Raw genomic sequence first — 23,003 nt, 5'->3', positions numbered from 1 at the left:
GGAATCTGGAGCAACACACAAAAGCCTGGAGGACCTCAGTAGGTCAGGCAGCATCTATGAAGGGAAATAGAGAGTTGATGTTTCGGGTCGAGACCCTTCAAGTGGACTGAAAGGTAGGGGGGAGATAGCCAATGAGATAGAGGAAAGGGGTGGAGCAAGAGCCAGCAGGATAAATATGGATCCAGGTGAGAAGGGGTGATAGACAGATGGGGAAGGGGAGAGTGGGAATAGCGCCAGAAGCTGGGAGGTGATAGGTGGAAGTGACAAAGGGCTAAAGATGATGGAATCTGGTAGGGGAGGGAGGTGGGGAGGGCAGATGGGAGGAGTGGGGGAGCGGAACTAGTGGGCAGGGCATGTGGGTGATGGGCAGATGGAGAGGGTGGAGGAAGTAGTCCACAAACTGACAGCATGAACAATGAATTCTCCAATTTACAGTAAACTGCTCCCCCCTTTTCTCTCTCCTCCTGATCAATCCAATTCTTCCTACATTCACCTCAGCCCACATCACCTTGTCTCTTTACCCTCCTCCACCCTCTCTATTCCGCAGAGAAACTGATTTTAAAACAATCGCAACAGAAGTTGAAACATACTGTATGGAAAACTTTGAGACAAATAATGATAACATAGTACCTAGATTTTAGATGAAGAGAGCTGAAGTCAAGAAGGAAGTAATGATTGCTTATGGAATGGATACATTTAAAAAGACACACTTAAAAATCTTTTACACCCATTGTTGGAATAAGATATAATGATTTTCTTTGTTTGCTTATGTTATTTGTAGCATTTAATTGGGAAATTAAGGAAGTGAGTATGTAACCCAGAAATATTGATTTGCTGCCACCACAAACTAATGACTGTTCATGCTGAGCAAATGGTAGTGATGTCTAATGTGGGATCTGCCCAAATGCTGAAAGGCCAGTAAGAAGAGGGAACTAACATTACATTTGTAGTGTCAGATTTGACCAATCCTATTTCAAGCCAAGTTGGACATCATCAGGAAATTCAGTGGATCTGTAGGGGAATTATAAGTTACTCAGGGAAATTAACAGGATTAAGAACCATGCCCATAGGAGTAAAAAAAAGTCCTTGGAGGGATAAATGTGGTAAAATAAAGGAGATACTAAGGTTATTAAAGTTTATTCCATTAATGTTGTTTGGTCAGGGTTATTAAAGTTTACTTAAGTTTATTCCTGTAAAGTCATTTTGTCTTTCACTAATTTTTAGTGTGATTATCTGTATGTGTGAGAAGAAGTTGGACATATAAGAGGGGTGTGTGCAGCCTCATCAATTCCTGATAAGCAGTTGTATCAATAATCCAGTTACAACTGATCATTTTCTGACAGATACAATGGAACATCTTTTGCTGCGTGCTTGTAATAAAGCTTTCCTGATCCCAGCTTGGTTTCAGAGTTTGTGTGGTTTGTCCAATAATAGACTGCCTGTGCAATACGTGTTTTTCTACTGAAGGTGATGAGTCTAACTAGTGGTCCTGATCAAGGCAACACATATCCAGGTACATTTTCAGTGGAGTTCTTGTGAGGACAGGAGATTCAGAAGGGAAGTATTTCCTGTTTATAGGGATTGGGCCAGGAACTGGGAAAGAAGAAACTTTGGATGTGATTGTGTTCATCAAGACCACATTGTTCCAGTGTTTAAAAATAACAGAAACTGAAGATGCTGGACATCTGCTAAATAGAAAAAAAATATGCTGGAAATGGTTAGCAGGTCAGGAAGAGAACAGAGTTAATATTCAGGTCTGAAACCTTCTTTAGTTCTGTGTTTACACCATTTTCTGTTGTGGTCCTAATTTTGCCCAGAGAAGATAAATAAAGAAGTAGGGAAGGAAATAAACTTTTATGCAGGAGTTGATCACTAAATTTTAGGATAAATGGGGAACTGCTTGGACTCAGAATATTGAAAGCTTAATTTTATTTAAATTAACCTGACTTATGAGATCAGGCAGAGCTCAGGCAGACCTGAAAGGTCAAAGGCAGGGTAGTGCCCAGGCGGACCTTAAAGGGCAAAGGCAGGGTGGTGTTCAGGCGGACCTTAAAGGGCAGAGGCAGGGTGGAGCCTAGGCAGACCTGAAGGGGCAATGGCCTAGTGGACCGTGTAGGGTGAACCAGCAGGAGGGATGGACAGAGCGAAGGGGCGACCGACCAAGGATTGCACAAAAGTAATGGGCCGCAGAGTGAAGCAGGAAGAGCAGAGTGATTGGAAGTGGATCAGGCAACGTGGAGAGGGTGCAGACATGGCTGGGTAAAGCTGAAACCATGTGGGTAAATAGTATTTATGTAGATAGATATAGGGAGGCATAGACATTGTGAGTTGAAGGGTCTATTGTATTTTGCTATGCTATGATTATGAAATGAACCATAAATCAGACACAGGGGAGTTAAGAAGGATGGAATAGTAAAGAGAAAAATAATGAACAAGCAAAAAAATGTGAAGGTATCAGATATTCAGTATTGATGTATGATTGTTTAAAGCATTAGACATACACTTAGGGAACAAAAGTATTTAGAAAGAAAGAACATGATACACCATACATTTAAGGGAAAGCTAGATAAGCACAAGGTGCTGGATGGAAGGTATGGTGATGGAGTTAGAGGAAGGGGGTTAGGATGAGGTTTACCCACTTGGACCAAATGATCTGCTTCTGTTTTTGTAAGTCTAGTAAATGAATCCCTTTCATGAAACAGTAGTATGGTGCAGTGCAATGGTTAAATTAATGAACTAGGAACCTAGAGGCCTGGAGTAACACTCCAGAGATCAGAGTTGACAACTCACCATGGCATCTATGGAGTTTGAAGTGATTTTATTTTTAAAAAGTTAATCTTAGTAAAACCCCATTTTGTTCACCAATGTCCTTCAGGGGAGGAAATTTGTCATACTTGTCTGGTCTGGCCTTTCTATGATCAATACAATCTTGATACCATCTTTCAATGAATTTTTAATGACATGAAGTTAAAGTCTTATCCAGCTGCTTTTACCTCCTTACCAGTTGCTTTCGCTTTCTTGTGACATCAGACCTTAATGTCTCTCTATGGCCTTTTACCCTCTCTCAATTTTTTGAAGCAGTACTGTTGTGTAATGTCAATTTCTCCACACCCAACATTCACCTATGTAGCTGTACTGCTTCTTGTTCATATTATGCGGCCTAAGTTTGGTAGCCTGTATAAGTGGGGGCAATGGTGTAATCCCATCTGGCTCATTGTCCATAGGCTTGAGAAACAAAGGACTGCAGATACTGGAATCTAGATGAAAAACACGATGATGCTGGAGGAACCCAGCAGGCCAGGCAGCAGCTGTGGAGAAAAGCAGACGGTCAACATTTCGGGTCAGGACCTTTCTTCAGGACCATTGGCCCACCCATTATTATGGAGTGATCAGGGTATGGTGAGCATACTGGGCATGAATGGTTTGTCAGCAGGGCAAAGGGAATGGGTAAAACAGGTGTCATTTTCCAGAGGGAAAATCTGAAGTAAATTCTGCAGTTGAGCACACAGCATTTCAATGAAGGATATACAGAAGAAAGTGTAACAAAGTGCTTGGTGCATTGTGAAATCTGTCAGGAAGCTTGCTTTCAATGTCAAGTGGTGTGGAGAAATCCAAAATCATCCTGACAAAAGTTTTTGTGCAAAGCTTTGAACCAAACGATTTCAGTGTGGGAGTGGCGACTAACTCTGTTCACATCCTTACAGACTCAATTGTACTGCAACATCTGGTGGTCGATGCCAAAATTTTCGAATACAGCTCGAGTAGAGGTTACTGAAAATCTGGGTGATGCAGCAGAAGCACTGATTGCTACCATTTAAACTCAGACTGCTGCTATCATATTGTAGTCTGGAAAGGATCCAAGAAATCCAGCTATCTGTCCTCTGGTGGATAAGCAGGATTGCTGAAGCATTAATTTGAAGGAATAAGAAGCTTCTGTCTTCCCTCAGATGGCAGAATTTGTCCCATCACCCTTGACAGGTGCTCTATGTTTTGCTGCTGTCTATGAGGCTGCCAACTTATGTTACTGAAGCCCATATTGAGACAGTTTAGTCTCCAGCTGGATCTAGTAGCCCAAAACTGCTCAAGGCATGTTCAGGTGTGTCTGTTTAAGAGAGGCAAGTACTTGTATTGCCAAGGCATAGAAGGCTACAGACCAAATGTAGGTATATGGGACTAGTATAGATAAGTACAATGGACAGCATGGATACGTTGGGCCAAACTGCCTGTTTCCATGCTGTATGACTCCTTGCTCGAGCATAGCTCGAGCATTGAGATTGGGAATGGCAGTGCTGCCATCAAATAAGGAGCGCACACTGACTGAGTCACGGTCTGCCTAATGCATATTCCACCAACCGTTCAGTGTGTAAATGCAAATGTCATCATCAATATGCTCTCCTTTTCACCCTACAGATGAACATGCATGAAACAGATGCCATTTTGTAATTGCAAGAGCACTTGTGTCTCTCAAGAAATGGGCTCTTTTGAGCCCACTATTGGTGTCTGTAATAATCTGTTAGTCTTTTCGAGGCTTTAACAAAAAACATTCAACTGTGGTGCAGCTGAAAAGTGTAGTTGGCTCCATTACTGAATGGTAGGAATAATTTTCCATTTATATAATGATGTTTCACATTTGGGTCCATTAATGCTTTCAGTAGCTAGTCATCTGGGCAAGATACATTGATCAACAGTGACACTGCCACTTCAGCCAACAACAGTAGTGAACAACCTCTTAATGCCTGCACTTTCATTAAATCTACTTCGATTTTATAATTTAGCAGCAAGAGAAAAAAAATCTGGTGAGCTGTGTTTAACAGTCACTTTTTGATGTAAAGAAAAGGTTTGTCACTAGATTGTTCAAGTATAATACAATTCAATTTTGAATTCTTAAGTGATTCACTGAGCACGGACAAGGTGTGATGTTTCCGCAACAGTGACCATTAATTTCTGTACTCATCAGAGGCAACGATCTACAACATCCAATGCTGCCAGGAATTTGCTAGCACTTGCTGATAACATTTAGATTTGACAAGTTAATACATCTTCTTCACAGCTAGTGAGATAAGCAGAATTTGGAATGGGGATTATAACTGCTGTCATAAAAAAATAAATGTGATTTTATTAATCTTTTCCTTCAATAAAACACTGTCCAAGTAAACTGATGGCACCAAGTTATTAATATTTAAAATTTTTGCTGAATAATGTTCTGAAATGGATTGAAAGGGTTGAAGGGTTTGACTAATATAGAAGCATGATGACATACAATGGTGCTGCAATGACGGTGTTCTGACTAGGTTTGCAGTAATTAATTAATCACCAATAATTAAGCAGCAATAATATAGTGACAAACTACCTCTGCTTGTGAGACAGGGTCTAAACAGAAAGGTTCTGCATGATCATCCACACCATAAGTATGAAGAAGTGTTCTAGAGGTCACGTGCAAGGGACTGGTCAGATGAATATGCACAAATGGGATTTCACTTATGTAAAAACAGGCAAGTAAAAAAGATAAAGGAGGATAATTATGTTATCAATAATATCTATTAGATTACAGTGTGAAGTTAATGGAACAGAGCTCTCGAATTAAATATTGTTTGAACTCACATCTATTCTATATGTTGGTAACTGAATGTGTTAAAGCATCACTGTCAAAAATAATAAACAGATTCTTCTTACAAAAGTAATTAAACAAGTCAGAAAATAGACTTAATGGGATGAAGTATGTGATCCAGAGGCATGCATGTTATTCAAAATTACAGTAAGCATAGCCCTTGCCATCCAGGAACGGAAAAGTATTATTGGAAAGGGAAACAGAAGGGACGCTGTAAGAATAGTCTACCAGGAACAACCACTGTAATAATAACCTTTTGTGGCTGATCAGTTGCATCACCCTCTGTAACACTTTGATCAGGTTATAACACAGCTACTTGAAAACACAAGGTTCATGCCTCCAACTTTATATGGTTATGTATAAACATGCTCAGTTAACTCTTTGTAATGGAGTTCCAGGATTTGGACTCAGCAACGATGAAGAAAGGGGAAGATACATTTAAATCAGTTTGCTGTGTCACCTTGGAAATAAACTTGCAGGCAGTGGTATTTCCATGCAATTGTTGGCTGTGTCCTTATAAGTAGTGGTTCTCGTGAGCTTGACTGTTGTTTCTGAAGAATCCTTGGTGAGTTGCAACAGTGCATCTTATAGATGGTCCATACTGCGATTGACGTGCTGGTGGTGGAGGGAGTGAATGTCTGAGTTGTGGTTCTTGTGGGTCAGTTAAGCTTCTCGTCAAGAGTAGATTTTATATTTTATAAAAGCATTGGCCCTTGTTGGAATTTATTTCCAACCCTTTGGTACCTCCATAAAAGTATAAATATTTTGTGTAAATCCTGACAATAAAACCTAGAAATTTTCAATAGGACTAAAATGTACACTTCTAATCTTATAATGACACAGAAGGAGAACATTTAGCCTTTGGGTCTGTGCCAGCTACCAGAAGAACAATCACATTGGTCCCACTCCCCTCTTGATATATCCCTGTACTCCTGCAATTTATTCTTTCTCACACATGCCCGTCAACTCCCTTTTGATCCACTTTGCATTAAACCTAAATTGAGAGGTTACTTATAGTAACCAATTACTCTTTGAGCAAAGGGGCCAAAGAAACCCTCCATAATGCTATTGTACGTGGCTGTTGAGGAGTAGTATGTGAGAACAATCTATGAAGTCATGCACTGTGGCAAAGTGTGAAACACCAGCAAATCCCTATGTTGCTCTGCCTGCTGTTTTATGCTGAAGGAAAACAAAACAAAGTTTTCTCTCCTTGACTGTGGAGTTTGAGTGTTCTCCCTAATGCACGTCTGTGGGATGTGGCAAGAAACCAGAGCATCAGGATAAAATTTATGCAGTCACAAAGAGAACATACAAACACCACACAGACAACATCCAAGATCAGCCTTGAACCCAGGTCCTTTGAGCTGTACTAATTGCTATGCCACCATGTTGCCCTTGAATGCCGTTGAGAGTTACCTTCACATTGTTTTTAAAAGTCCTGTTAAAAAATTGTGGTCTTCCAATGCAGTGTTCCTCAAACAGTATTGTTGGATTTTCCTGCATAATGCAGTGCTGTGTGATTTTCAATGCACACCACAATTCCGATCCATTGCAAAGTTTTGCGTCTGCTGGAACTTCGCCTCACAGCTGTGACATTCAGAGTCATCCCTTAAGTAGAGTGGAGAATGATGCTGATTCAAGAATGGACACTCCAAGATAGGAAAAAGGAGTTTCTTAGGAGCCCACAGAGACTTGGAACATTACCCACAGGAGGCACACTCTTTGAGCAAAGGGCCCAAAGAGACCCTTCATAACAATATTGAGGTGCTATTGTACGTGGCTGTTGAGCAGTATTATGTAAGAGTAATCTATGAAGTCATGCACTGTGGCAAAGCGTGAAACACCAGCAAATCCCTATGTTGATTTGCCTGCTGTTTTATGCTGAAGGAAAAAAGCAAAGTTTTCTCTCCTTGACTGTGGAGTTTGAGTGTTCTCCCTAATGCAGCAGTGAGCAGAAAACTAAACTGTGGAAAAGATCCGAAGCGGCAGCCTGGGAATGATCCTGATGCCAGGAAGCTAAAAGTGATTGTGGTCTTGACTTCCATGGACAAACCAGTGAACATGTGCGCGAGTCCTACTCGTGGTTGCAGGAGGTGACAGATCCCAATGAGGACTGTCATGTTGAAACCTAACCTGCATAGACACTTGTCCTCCAAAAAGTCTATTTATGACCATGGACCTTTTGTGAATAATGTCTTGGATGATGAGCACTTCTCTGCCTCCTCCAACATGATCACTCTGGATGTCTGTGATTAAGCTCTTGCCTATTTCCATCTCCAGGGTATCCAGCTAAAAAAGTGATAAAGTTAGACAAATCACCACTGAAAGTCAGTTTTCAGTGCAGAAGGGTTATTGAGAATGTGAGAAATATTCAGTGTGAATAGTTCATAAAATAAACAGTGGGGCTATAGAATTCTGGGGAACAGTCTAGCGAAAAATTCAGTTTGACAGTTGGTCCATTAAGTACCACAGTTTCAGGTGAAATGGGGTTAGTTAAAGCTAATAGTTCTATGATGATGTGACAATGCAAAAATAAGTGAGTTAGCAAGTTGTGAGGAGAACACAAAAAGCTATCAAAGGGATGTAGATGGGTTAAATGAGTGAGCGAGGATGGCCATTTTGTTTTAAATTAATCAGGGTGAAAAACCAAACTGATGCTGAATATTAGGCAGTGATCTTCTGTTAGTGTCATTTGCAGGAGTTTTACCCCAGAACAACTACTCTTGTATAACAAAAATACTGCCATAAGTCAGGGGTTGAATTTTCTGCAGTGCATTAGGAGGTCCAGAAATGGCATAATTTTGCTTTACTCTGGGTTAAACTGTTTTCAACAGTATTGGTTTTTCTCTCATTATGAGAAGGAATTTCTAGGCTTATGTCTTAACAATCTTTGGACAATGCAAATAACCACAGGTGAATGTGAGGTAATTCTCATCTGATATTCACATTTGCTCCTGTTCTATGTCAGGTCAGCAGACAGCAATTAAGGAGGGAACATTAGGAAATACATCTATCTATTCTAAAAGCTCATAAATCAGTAGAAGAGTTGCAATACTGCAAAATCTTCAAAACAATCTAGAAGAACAAGTATCAATCAGATGTTCAAACAATTCTTTACAACCAGAGGGCAAAAGTACAGACTTATGTTCTGGTCATCACTAGGTTTGTTATTGCCAGAGTTAGTGTCAAATACCATCATGGGGAAAATGCTGTAATCCATTATTAAGTAGGTGTTAGCAGGGCATTTAGAAAATCATAAGGAAATCAAGAAGAGTTAACATCATTTTCTGAAAGTGAAATTGTGTTTAAGAAATGTTCAGATAAACGGGAACCAGTAAAAGTAATGTATTTAGTTGTCCAGAAGGCATTCGATAAGGTGTCACATGATAGTTTTTGGCATAAGAGCATAGCGGATTGAGGACAATACCTTTGCATGGAGAGAGGAGTGCCTGACTAACAGAAAACAGGGAGTCAGGATAAACAGGTCGTTTTTGGACTGACAGTCAGTAACTAGTAGGATGCCAGAGGGATCAGAGTTGGGGGCCTCAACTATTTCAAATTTATTCTGATGACCTGGATGAAGGGACTGGGTATATTGCAGCTAAATTTGGCAATGATGCAAAAGTAAGTGGGTTAGCAAGTTGAGAGGAGGACACAAAAAGCCTTCAAAGGGATGTAGATTCGGTAAATGAGTGGGCAAGTGTGAAAATGTGAAATCATTCACTTTGGAAGGAAGAATGAGAAAGCAAATTATAACAATGGGATCTCGGGTCAGAGAAAAAAGTTAGTATGCGGGTACAGCAATTTATTAGGAAAGCTGACCATTCAATAATCTTATAACAGCGGGATAGAATGGTCTCCTTGAACAATAAGATGATCTCGTGACTTCACAATCCACCCCATCATGGCCTTGTACATTGTTGTCTGCTTGCACTGTACTTTCTCTGTAATTTATTCTGCATTGTGTCATTGCTTTTCCCTTGCACTACCTCAATGCACTGACATAATTAAATGATCTGTATGGATGGCATGCAAAACAAAGTTTTTCACTGTATCTCACTACAATGATAAACCAATTTACTGATTTAGAATGTTTGGATTCATTGCATGCTATATGGAGTGTAAAAGCAGAAAGTTTTTTACTTAACTTTGAAGGGTGTTGGTTAGAACACATATGGAGGATGATAAACAGTGTTATTCTCCAATATTTAAGGATGTATGTGCATTATAGGCAGTGCAGGGTAGATTATCTATGTTGATTATTGGGAGGAATGAGTCGGTACTTGAAAGGATTTGAGTCAGCTAGGTCTATGCTCATTGGAATATAGAAGAATGAGAAGAATAAGATTGAAACATGACATTCTGACACTGAGAGGACGTTTTCCTAATGGGACTATTTAGAACTGGGAGCATAGTTTCAGAACAAAGAATTGTCCATTTCAGATGGAGATTAGGAGGATTTCTTCTCTCAGAGGGTCACGAATCTTTGGAATTCTGTCACCAGTGAGGTGGGAAGACAGGATCATTAGATCTATTCAAGGTGGAGATTGACAGACATTTTAACTGCAAGGAACATGGAGATAGAGAGTTGGAAAGTAGGTTGAGGTAAAGATTGGCCATTTCTGCTCCTGCTTCTTAGATTCTTAATATATATTATGACTAAAGAATGGAAATGTTTCGCATTGTTTCCATTAAGTGACATTATATAGTGAATATATGTACATTTCTTGAACCATGTAATTATATTAAACTATGATACATCTGGTTATGTAGTACTGTGTGTTATATGGTATCTAGTTAGTTATATGGTATAGGGTTATATAGTACTAAATGCAGGTGTTGCACACCAAATGCATTTAACAAACTGGAAGATCAACAGTGTAACACTGTACATAAAAATAAGGAGCATATATAAATGCACAAGATAATCAAGGCATCTGGGACATTCTCTCTTCTCTCCTCTTCCATCTGGTAGGAGATACAGGTGCCTGAGGGCATGTACCACCAGACTTAAGGACAGCTTCTACCCCACTGTGATAAGACTACTGAACGGTTCCCTTATACAACGAGATGGACTATGACCTTACGATCTACCTTGTTGTGACCTTGCACCTTATTGAACTGCACTTTCTCTGTAGCTGTGACACTTTACTCTGTACTGTTACTGTTTTTACCTGTACTACATCAATGCACTTTGTACTAACTCAATGTAACCGCACTGTGTAATGAATTGACCTGTACGATCGGTTTGTAAGACAAGCTTTTCACTCGGTACAAGGGACAATAATAAACCAAACCAAGATGATCACAGGACAAGTAAAACCAGCACAATGTAAGTTGTCTACATTTCTTTGGGATATGGCCTCCTTAAGGTTTATTATTGCATGGGGTGAAGATTTCCAGACCTGTGAGCTGGCTTTATTTTTGATTTCTCTATGCTAATTATAAATTCCCAAATTGTCCTATTTATGCATCATAATACTTTTAAGTTAAGAATTTCTGATTAATTTGTTACAGTAAAGATTGAACACTTCAATTACATAAATAATTTCCTTGCTTGTACTGCAGTCAGTGGAAAAGAAAGTACTATCCTTGGAATTACATTGTGAGGTAACAGAAAACGACAGAAATTTCTTTGGTCTGTTAACTGTGGTAATCTCAGTATAAATAGGATGACAACAATGTTAGAGTAGCCCATAGAGAAAACTCAAATATATCAAGTGGCTTACATTATAATTTCAGATCACAATATTTACACATTAGAAGGAATTAACACATATCTTTGACTGGGAATGTGTTCAGTGCTTTTGGCTAATCTACATTCTTTTAATAGAATGATGGCCAAAATCTTGACATCGGACAAGTCTCTAGGTTCATTACACTGATCTCAATATTACTCTTAGTAGAAAATCCATGCACAGTGCAGCCTAAAAAAAGGACACTTTAATAACAATTAATAATGTGTATTCAAGTCATTATGATGATTTATTAAATACAAAATAGTTGTAAATCTCAAATGATTCTAGACTGCTTTTTACTTAGCCATTTGATATTAGTCACTTAAATCAACATTGAGCTTGGAGCATCTTGATCAGGAATTGACATGCTGCAGTCAACAAACAAGTAAATTAAGGTATTGAAGAAATGATGAAAGTACATGCAGGTTTAGGTAAGAAAATTACCTTTAATATTGCGTCCGTTGTCTATGATGGCACCATAGCGTCAATTAAGAAAAAAAGAAACAAGAAAAATACAAAATACTAAACAGTAAATTAAAAAAAACATCTTATTTCAGAAATGTGACTATGTAAGAGCATAGTCATGTAAGTGTATCATATTCTCACACTGTATAATTCTCAGTAATAGGCCTATACAACCTCTGGGTCCGCATTTTTTATGATGCAATTTTTGCCATTTCATTGGACACACATTGAATGGGAACCTCATTATAACTCAAAATAAAGATCTTCACAGCATCCAAAATGTTTGGTTCTCAAAGGGAGAACTGTAATGGGAATGGAGAAGAGTTGTGACAAATGATTTAAAGAAGTAAGGAACTGAGTACCCTTAAAATTAACACATAATTCCTGTTGTACAGTTTGGATATTTAGCAAATGAATGCAAATGTGAGGGTTAATTTTAGATATCTGCATCTGTCCTAATCTTTAGATAGTAGTAACAATAACTAAATATTCCAAGAGGATATATGGTGAGAGACTTCAATTAGAATTACATATAAATACACATTAGGTTTGTATATAAGAACACATTTAATGATGTTTGTGAAATCTCCACCTGCATAACAATTTTACTGATATAGCCATTCAACAGATATTTGCATCCAAATATGAAAATTACATTTGCCTTTAATCTGTGTGTCACAGTGGAGGTTAACATTGCAAGAACAAGTTCATAGCACATGGGGAAGTGATGCATCTCTTTCGAAATGAGCTTGCAAATTTTCTGCTGTTTACTTCTGAAAGTAAGATAAAATGGGTCCTATCTAATAACAGGAATAATATGTTGTATTTACATAGCACCTTCACTTTAGAATAAAAAATCCCAAGGCAGTTCACCAAGAAAAAAAGTAAAAGGAGTAGACACAAAACTCTGATGGGAAAAGTTACAAGACTAAATCTTTTTTGCAACTTCAGACAATCTCCTGTATACACCTTCTCTAGACTAGTGTTCTTTTTCACTATCATTCCTTTTATTATTTAATCTCTCCTACCTTCAAACCTACAACAGATTTCGTCTTTTGTTCTCCCCTCCCCAACCTCCTATCTCTGCATCCTAAAACCAGTCTCTCTAGTCATATCTCTAACTCTCCTCAGATCTGGTCAAAGTCATTGACCTGAAACATTAGCTTTGTTCCTTGCTCCACAGATGCTGTCTGATCTGATGAGTATCTGAGTTTTCTTTGTTTTTGGAGAATTTTACTTTTTTAAGGATACAAGAAAATTGATTCAAAAAATAAATATTAAAGGCATCCCTAAAAGGAAGTGTGAAAGAGGTGTAAAAGTTTTAGCAAAGAAGTTCCTAACAGTACAGCTGAGGGGTAGAAGGTTTTTTAATTCCAAAGGTAGAGAAAAGGGGAAAAAAGGACTGGAGTAGGGTTCATGAGCTGTGGAATGGGGCAGATTCAAAGCTGGACAAAAATGGTAAGATGGAAAAAAACACAAGAAGATTTGAAAATAAATATAATGTGACTGAACTAAGTATTCTGCCTAGTTCCACAAGATCTGTCTCACAGGTGACAGGGAACCTATGGAACACAGGAGGAGCCCTGGGTGAACAGAATGGGGCCGATTATGAGAAACTGGATGTTGGACAGTGGAGCCAGAGGGAAAGAAGAGTACTACCAACAACAGCAACAACTTATATCACATTTTTAACATAGCAATGCATCCCAAAGATTCTCACGGCAGCTTCGTCAAAGAAAATTAGGTAATTTTATAAAGAGCAGATAATTCAGCAACAACTTGACCGAACAGCATCTTAAAGAAAGAATTAAGATTCCACAGTGTGGGGTCTTGGCTATTGAATATAGGTATTCATATGTGTGAATATATAAATATACGTTCATAACCTATATATGTTTGAATAGGTGTGTTTGTACCTACATGGAGAAAGAAGAGATAAAGATTGAGAAGGTACAACCTTGGCGCAGTAAAATTTTCAGATTTCCTGGCTTTGATGACAGTCTCAATTTTCTGCTTTGCTGGCTACAGCCCAGTTTTATCTATTTGCAGAGCTAAATAAATTACCTTCTGTTGGATGAAGACACATATGCTTTGTTTAAGCTTGAAATTATGCTGATGTAAAGTTCTAAACACTCCCTGGAGCATATAAAGATTTTTCCTCTTTATGATTGTTGCAAAATTAGAATACCCTGCCGATTGGACGAACAATGCTGGACCTCTGCAACACCTTATCCATAGTCACCTGGAATATTTTTGTTGCCAATTTAGCTCCATGTAGTAGTTTGATATCACGTTCAACCACTAGTGGCTATTAATTGTCAAGAAATGCTGGCTTTGTCTTGGCATGACAGCTTTGTAAAAACTGCCCTTGCCAACTCAGTATGCAAATCTCGAGATGCAAACAGATGGTATAGCTTGTCATTGATTGCTCTGAAAAGGGTCACTTTGTGATCTCTGCAAAGCTGGATGATCTTGTCTGCCTTGAGGACCACTATGATGGGTTCTCTCCATTTACTTTGTGCCAGTTTTACCAAGCTGCCAAAGCTTGCTTTGCTCTGTCTCTACCTGGAACTTAATGCACAGGGCAAGGTCATGGTTTACAACATATCTGATTGGCATCCTGTTTTATATGCAGTTGGGTTTTATCCTCCTAACTTTCAATTATGTGAACCCTTGAATATATTTTTGTATTATTGCAGAAGCCTCCTCAAGCTGATTGTGGTGTGTTTATACTGAATACATTTTCTAATCCATCTGCAATTCTTTCAAACAATCCCTTCCAAACAAGGTCAGTCTGTTAACTTAATCAGCTACTATAATCAGTAGCTTGACCTTTTGCTCATTTTAAGAACAACATAATTCTATTTCTCCCAATATTTGCAGGGCCTCACCAGGGTATTTTGTCAATTTTGAAATGCTTCTCACCAATAACACCTGTCTAAACTTCTGGTTATAAACATCCCTTCCCATGATGTACTGTCTCTGGCTTTGTGAATATTCACATCTTTATCTTGATTATTGAAACTTTTTTAAATTTTGAAATCAATGCTTCAGTATCAATATTTCAGTGGAACAAAAGAAATTACAGTGGCATGAGAGAGGAACTGGCCCAAATTGGTTGGAAGTGTAAGCTTGTTGGAGGGATGGCAGAGCAGAAATGGATGAAATTTCTACAAGAAATAAGGAAAGTGTGAGACAGATATATTCCAAGAAAAAAGAAGGTTATGAATGGAAAAATGGCACAAATGTGGATAACGAGAGATGTGAAGGCTAAAGTAAAAGCAAAAGGGAGGGCATACAAGGAAGTAAAAATTAGTGGGAAAACAGAAGACTGGGAAACTTTTAAAAACTTACAGAAATAAACTAAGAAGGTCATTAGGAAAGAAAAGATGAATTATGAATGGAAGTTGGCAGATAATATACAAAAGGATACTAAGTTTTTTTAAAATATATGAAGAGCAAAAGAGAGACAGGGGCAAATATAGGACCAATTGAAAATGGTGCAGGAGAGATTATAATGGATAACAAAGAGATGACAGAGGAACTAAATGAGTATTTTGCATCAGTCTTCACGGTGGAGGACATCAGCAATATACCTGATAGTCAGGGGTCTCAGGGGATAGAACTGAGTTCAGTCAAGATTACTAGAGAGAAGGTGCATGGGAAGCTAAATGGACTAAGAACAGACAAGTCTCCCGAACTGGATGAAGTGCACCCTCGGGTTCTGAAGGAAGTGGCTTTCGAGATTGTGGTGGCATTGGTGATAATTTTCCAGGCATCGATAGACTCTGGCATGGTTCCAGAGGACTGGAAGGTTGCAAATGTAATTCCGCTGTATAAGAAAGGTGGGAGGCAGCAAAAATGAAATTACAGACCTATTAGTCTGACATCGGTGGTTGGAAAGTTATTGGAGTCGATCCTCAAGGATGAGGTTATGGAATACCTAGAGGTGCATGACAAGATAGGTCCAAGCCAGCATGGTTTCATGAAGGGAAGATCCTGCCTGACCAACTTATTGGAGTTTTTTGAGGAAATCTCAAGTAGGGTGGATAAGGGAGAGGCTGTGGATGCTGTGTATTTGGATCTTCAAAAGGCCTTCGACAAGGTGCCGCACAAGAGGCTGTTAAATAAGATGAAAGCTCATGGAATTGCAGGAAGGATATTAGAATGGGTGGAGCATTGGCTGGTAGACAGAAAGCAAAGGGTGGGAATAAAGGGATCCTGTTCTGGTTGGCTGCCGGTTACCATTGGTGTTCAGCAGGGGTTGGTGTTGGGGCCGCTTCTTTTTACACTGTATATTGATGATTTAGATTATGGTGTAAATGGCTTTGTGGCTAAGTTTGCAGACGACAACCAAGATAGGGGGAGGAGTAGGGAGTAGTGAAGAAACAGAAAGGTTTCAGAGAGACTTAGATAGTTTAGGAGCATGGGCAAAGAAATGAGATTCAATGTTGAGAAATGTGCGGTCGTACACTTTGGAAGAAGAAATAAGTGGGCAGATTACTATTTAGATGGGGAGAAAATTCAAAGTACAGAAGTGCAAAGGGACTTGGGTATCATCGTGCAGGATACCCTAAAGGTTAACCACTAGGTTGGATCAGCGGTAAGAAAATTTCGAGAGGTATAATGTATAACAGTAAGGAAGTGTTGATGAGGCTTTATGGGGCACTGGTGAGACCTCATCTGGAATACCCTGTGCAGTTTTGGGCCCCTTATCTTAGGAAGGATGTACTGATGTTGGAGAGGGTTCAGAAAAGATTTACAAGGATGATTCCCGGAATGAAAGGGCTAACATACGATGAGCGTTTGTCGGCTCTTGGACTGTACTCACTGGAGTACAGAAGAATGAGAGGGGACCTCATAGAAACATTTCGAATATTGAAAGGACTGGACAGAGTTGATGTGGCTAAGCTGTTTCCCTTGGTGGGTGAGTCCAGGACTAGAGGGCATAGTCTTAGAATTAAAGGGTACCCATTTAGAACAGAAATGAGAAGAAATTTCTTTAGCCAGAGGGTTGTGGATTTGTGGAATTCGTTGCCACATACAGCTGTGGAGGCCCGATCATTGGGGGTGTTTAAGGAGGAGATTGATAGGTATCTAATTAGTCAAAGTATAAAGGGATTTGGGGAAAAGGCCAGGAACTGGGGCTAGATGGGAATAGTTTAGCTCATGGTGAGGTAGCAGAGTAGACTCAATGGGCCAAATAGCCTACTTCTGCTCCTTTGTCTTGTGGTCTTGTGAATGCTGTTATATTTTCTTAATCACTGCTATTGGCACTCATTGTATCATTACTCGTCCATCTTAAAGTTGCATAAACCTTTCTCTGCTTTTCTTCTGTAATTGTTTCCCATTCATTGTGACTTTGCTTGATGCTTCTACTCTCATTCACTGTTTTCTGTCCAGCCTTACATACAGAGGCTATGTGCCTCAGCATGTAACACTTGAAGCATTTCACAGCTGTAAACTGACAGGATTGAACTGAGTGGTTCTCACCACTAAGGTAGCAAGGTTTCATGCAATAATTATTTCTCAAATTGCTTGTTATCAGTTACCTTTCTGTAAATGAGCTCCCACTACTTTCTTCATGTTGGTCATATAATGTACTTATACTAACATGCTGTGTTTGTCACAGATGGAGGGATCTTTAGAGTCCTTTTCCAGAAATGTGACTATCCTGCATGCCCATTCAAAGGTTAAATTTTGCATGGTTAGTAACTTGGACTGGATAGGTTTATTCATTAGTTCACAAAAAAACCTATTGGAACATGATCCAAAAAAAGGCACCAACAGGATTTTCAGAACAACTATGTAGTTGTTAATTATCTGTCTGACACCTAAATGCAGGTCCTGACCTTATAATTTTCCATGATTTCAGATGATGCTGGAAAGTTTGCCAGTGTTGCCCAGGTGTCTGATCCAATTTCTACTTACAAGGTTGCCTTCTTGCAATTGTGTACAGTCTCATTCATCAAGACGACAGACCTGGTATAGGGTTCACTGTCTATCAGGCAGCAGCGATCTCTGTCTTTCTGTATGCTTCAAAGATGGACTGCCTAAAGCATTCAGCTCAAGGAATATCACCAATGTTGCCTCTGCAATATCCTTCAAATCCACAGACAGGTTTCATCAACCAATATTACTGTCTCTGCTTGCTGAACGTGCTCATGTTCAAGTCCCTAATTACATTCAGCCAGTTCTGACAGGCAGCCACATTATTTGCATGGTTGGCATCAGACTCCTGAAAGAGGTGTGCTGAGCTCTGTCACAGCAAGGGAGGATAGAGCAAATGATTCCAGGATATTCTCAAAGCTTCCTTGAAAATGTGCAACATCACTACTGATTCATAGGAGCCCCTGGTCCATGATTGCTTAAAATGGAGGAGCTCAGGACAACCTCAAGTAACTTCACTGGAAGCCCTGCTAAATGGCAGAAGGAATGCACGACTTCCCATACCACCCACTTACTCATTCCATCAAGTTCCCCCTGCTGATCCTACATTGGTTTCAGCACTTCAGAAACTATAGAGCTGGAGTGGAAGCAAGTCATCCTTGACATTAACAAGATGTTTAAAAACCTGTGGATTATTGCCTTACATGCATCTTTGCCCTGCTCATTATTTCAATAATTTTACTTAACTGGAAAAATATCCCTCTCTGCTCAAGGTATTTAGGACTCTTGTATGTTCTCAAAGTCTCTGATATATACAATATACCAGGTTTGGGATTGGCTTGCCATGTTGTACTGTCTACCACTCCATAAGATATCAGGATGGTCTTTTACTTGCAATCAATTTTGTATTTACAACCTTATATCCTCGTGCTCAGGTTTGCACGTCAGCTCATCACGACTGATCAGGAGTTTTCTGAACTCACCCTAAATAGCAGAGAATGATTTTGTTACTTACAATGGCTGTGGTTCTTTGCCATTCCAACCTCATTACCAGTGTTGGATTTGTTCTCCACGGATTCATAAAATTTGAATTGCACATCCAGAGTGTGTAGACAAATATATGTGAGAGCTCAAAAAGGGTGTGTCCCCTGAATACAAGGGCTCCTAAAGTCTGCCAGGATGGTCTAGAATATTGAGCTAGTCACATGATACAACTCTTAAAGAAATGGCAGCCTTAAAGAAATAATTATTTTTGATCAATATTCATAATAGTAATATATTATAAATATTAAAAAAAACATTGATTAACTGAGAACCACTCAGTTCAGCAGCTCCAGAGGTAATGAATGAATGGGACTTGGTGCGAGTTATACATGGGCAGCAAATTTTTCAAAGATGTTAAGTTTATGGTGGAGCTGAAAGGGCGGTGGGCTAGCGGACCATGTAGGGGGAACAGGGGATGGGGATGGGACAGACCGAAGGGGTAACTAAGCCAGGAATGCATAACAGTAATTAGCTGCAGGGTGAAGCAGGGAAAACAGAATGACCAGAAGTGGACGGCAGAAAGTGAAGAGATGCATGGTAGTGAACCAGTGCACCAGGTCTGATGAAGCATGGACAGTCGGAGAAGACAGAGTGAAGCGAGAGTGAACATCGAGGGCAGAGGTAGTGGGCAGTAGGATGATCCAGGTTGGAAATGGCAAACTGGGTGCAGACCCAGCAGGGTGGAGCTCAGACAGACCTGAAAGGGAGAAGACAGGGTGGAGCTCAAGCGGATCAGAAAGGAAGACAGCAGGATATGGCTCACCAGACCTGAGGGAGAAGACAGGGTGGATCTCAAGTGTACTTGAAAGGGCAGCAGCCTAGCAGGCCATGTAGGGTGAACCAGGAGCAGGGATGGACAGAACGAGGGGGCAACTAAGCAACTAATCAGGGTGAAGCAGGGAGATTGGAAGTGGACTGAGCAATGTGAAATGGGTGCAGACATGGCAGGGTGAATCACAAATCAATGCAGGTAAATGGGAATAGTGTAAAGAGGTGCAAGGGTGGCATATACATGTTGGGACGTAGGGGTCGTTTAATGTGCTGTATTACACTATGACTCTATAGACAGTAGAACAAGGAAGACTCACGAGGAGTTCATTGAAATAGTCAAATCCAGAGGTAATGAAGGCATTAAGGAGAATATGGAAGAGATTTGCCTGGTAATTCATTGCATCTGTGACCACTTAACAGGTGTATGTTCACTGCCTTAGCATCCAGTATAGCATTTTTACGTGTCCATTCATTTTGGTTCTGGAAATGCACCACCAACCATATTGTTAAGACTATTTTACAGGATTTGGGAACCCATGTCTGAAACAGACGGTAGATATTTCATATCTTTGAATAGAGCACCTAATTCCAGTTTGAAGCCCCTTTCTAAAATATGGCTGCCATTGCTGGGTTGATTGCATTCACATGGTCGTTGTTTTGTATGTGGTCTAGCAAGCAGTCCTTAAAGGCACTGCTGGGTACAGCTACCAAGAACTTTTTTTAAAGATAATTATTTAGCACAATGAAGAGTCAGGCATAACAGGCTTCCCAGCAGTTCTAAAGATCTTTGCTGGCCCCTGTTGGTCATTTTACAAATTTCCCCCATTCCCATGAAGTTCTCTTCCTTCCTCCCATTCTCCCTCCACCAAACCTAGGACATACCTGAGGACCACTACCTGGGAAGGAAGATGCCTCAACTTTATCTTCATGGAAGCAGTGATAAACCTCGGGACACTTGCATTGTGTTCCATGCTCCACCAGCAGTACAAAGGCAAAGAACCATGATCCACTTTCCAGTGAGACTCAGGCCTATGGCTTTTGCTGTACACTTTCAATTTGTTGCCTATTTCAAGCTCATTTAAGGGCTTAAAGAATAAATTATTTCATCAAGTCTAGAGTTGTTAATACTGTGGGCAAAGCTTTTGACAGGAGAAGGAAGAAATATCCTGAGATTTGAATAATATTGTAGAAATAAGTAAAATGAAATAAAGAAGGGAACATAAATGGACCGTCTATAATATAATAATCTATATACATCATCATTTATTACACCTCTTTAATGGTTTGTTATACAGGAGTATTTGTAGTGATAATAATTTATAAGGAGGACCTCTAGTAACATCCTTCAAAAAGGGATTGCCTATATAAGCTGCCATATGCAAAGATGTTGGGTAGAGTGACTCATACGTTATAAATGGGCTCCCTACAGTGATTCACAAATGGGTACTTATAATGACTCAGTTAGCACGTGACTCAATAGAAAAGGGCATCTGTACTGACTCACTTTGTCATAGAGATCATCTAGAGGGCTCAACTCTTGGTTTCTTGCTTTGTACTAGTATCATCAATCATAAATATCCTTTATGCAACATAATGATTCACCCCATGCAAAGGGTCTGTCTAATTTTATTCAGTATAAGAGGTTGCAGTGACTCATGGCATAATCATTGCAAACTATTTAAGTTTCAAGACACCTGTTTTTTTTTAATTACATTTTACATTTTTAATATTTTTAAAAAATGAATTACATTGGCTCTATGAAGACAATTTTCAGTTTTAAAGTTCTCACCCACATTTTCAAATCCCCTCGCCCCTCATACCCTCCTCTCATCATCTCTGTACTCCTCTGGGATACCTGTCCTCCTTGTATGCTGGCTGTAAATTTAATCTCTCTTCCGTACACAGTGGTGCCAAGGACCTATGCACTGCAGGTCTCTTCCTAGCCTGCTCCACCTCTCCATACCTCTTGCCTCCTTCAAGACCCGCCTTAAAAAAAACTTACCTTTTCGCTTAGCATTTGGTCATCTGCACTGACATGGAATCAATGATAAAATATTTTGAAGACATATTTTGTGAACTGCCTTGGGATGTTCTGCTGTGTCATAGGTGCTCTAGAAGTTGTTGTTTTCATATATTGTTCACCTATGGTCCTTAGATGGGACAGAGATTTAGACTCTGACGATAGGGATTGTGGATTAAATAATTAAAATATTTTCATAAATATAATTGAGTCATTTGAAAATCAAATTGGATGGCATAGTGGCACAGCAGTTAGTGCTGCTGTCTCACAGCTCTGGCAACCCAGGTTTAATCCTGGGTACTGTCTATGTGGAGCTTGCAGGTTCTTCCTGTGACTGTGTGGGTTTCCTCTGGTTGCTCAGGTTTCTTCCTTTATGCCTGGACAGGTTAATGGCTACTGTAAACTGCCCCTAGTACAGGTAGTGACAGGAAACTATGGAAGGGAAAGGGTAGTTGTTAGCGATATGAAAGGGAAAATATGAATAGTGTAGGATTAGTTCTGAAGGATACTGAAGGATAGCATTGACATGATGGGCTTAGGGGCCTGGTTCCATACTGTATCCCTCAAATATTTTTGGAGCAGTAATATGAAGAAGTTTAAACTCACAGGAAACATGCTCTGTAAAGAAGTTAAAATGCTTACCTTCACTTGCATGTCGATCCCTAAATATAATCCTAGAGTTAACTTGGTATCCTTCGATATCATGAACTGAAGATGCTCTTCTCATACTGCACACACTTTCCCTTGACTGACTGTATGGTAGACCAGAGGTAGACTGTAGCATTTCTGGATTCAGTCTATCCCAATGTCGCTTTGGTGAAGAATGGTCTAGTGGTCCTGGCAAATTGATAAATGGAGGTGAACTGCCAGGCTCTGTCAATGCTTTTGTGTCTTCAAACTCTGAGGGACCACAACTTTCACTTGTGGGGGATTTCAAGTCCTTCATGGCCAAAGAATCATTGCTTACTTTAGAAGGTTCCACCACAACCACATCAGGATCCTCTTGGGGGAGTGATTGCTTGCTAGATGTAAGAAGTCTTATTGCAGGCAACTTTAATCTGAAAAATCTTCCTCGGCCTGCAGTAAAGGAAATAAATGAACATGAGCAAGCAATGTAAATCATTCAATTACACATTCTAAAATACACAATAACAAAGAAGACTTTCAGGGAACAAAAGCAAACACTAACAAAAGCAAACATGTGGCAATCTTTTCCATCTGCGACTACATTTAAACAGGAATCTGTTCCTTGACAATGATGTATTATAATTACAAAGATGTACAAAATATAAAATTGAAAGCTGATTAAAGTATTCATTAATATCTAAATGATATGCCAGGGAAAAGAACATTTTTGTACAAAAATAGCAGTTTTAATTTTGGATTACATTTTACAGTTTGTCTTAATTTTCTGAGCAAAAGGCTGCAATGGATAAAGAGAGGTGATCACATTGTGGACACTTACAGA

The 23,003-nt window shown here is 39.5% G+C and overlaps 1 protein-coding gene across 1 annotated transcript in view; it reads right to left on the bottom strand.

The window, feature by feature from the left end:
- Nucleotides 1-23,003, bottom strand: part of LOC127568975 (potassium voltage-gated channel subfamily H member 7-like) — a 361,581-nt gene that overhangs the window by 96,177 nt on the left and 242,401 nt on the right. The window contains exon 5 of the mRNA XM_052013243.1: nt 22,178-22,602. Coding sequence (XP_051869203.1) covers nt 22,178-22,602 — 425 coding nt within the window. The remainder of the gene's footprint in view (nt 1-22,177; nt 22,603-23,003) is intronic.

This window comes from Pristis pectinata, chromosome 1, assembly GCF_009764475.1.
Source record: "Pristis pectinata isolate sPriPec2 chromosome 1, sPriPec2.1.pri, whole genome shotgun sequence".
Taxonomy (NCBI): Eukaryota; Metazoa; Chordata; class Chondrichthyes; order Rhinopristiformes; family Pristidae; genus Pristis; species Pristis pectinata.
This window is presented reverse-complemented; position numbering and strand designations above follow the sequence as displayed.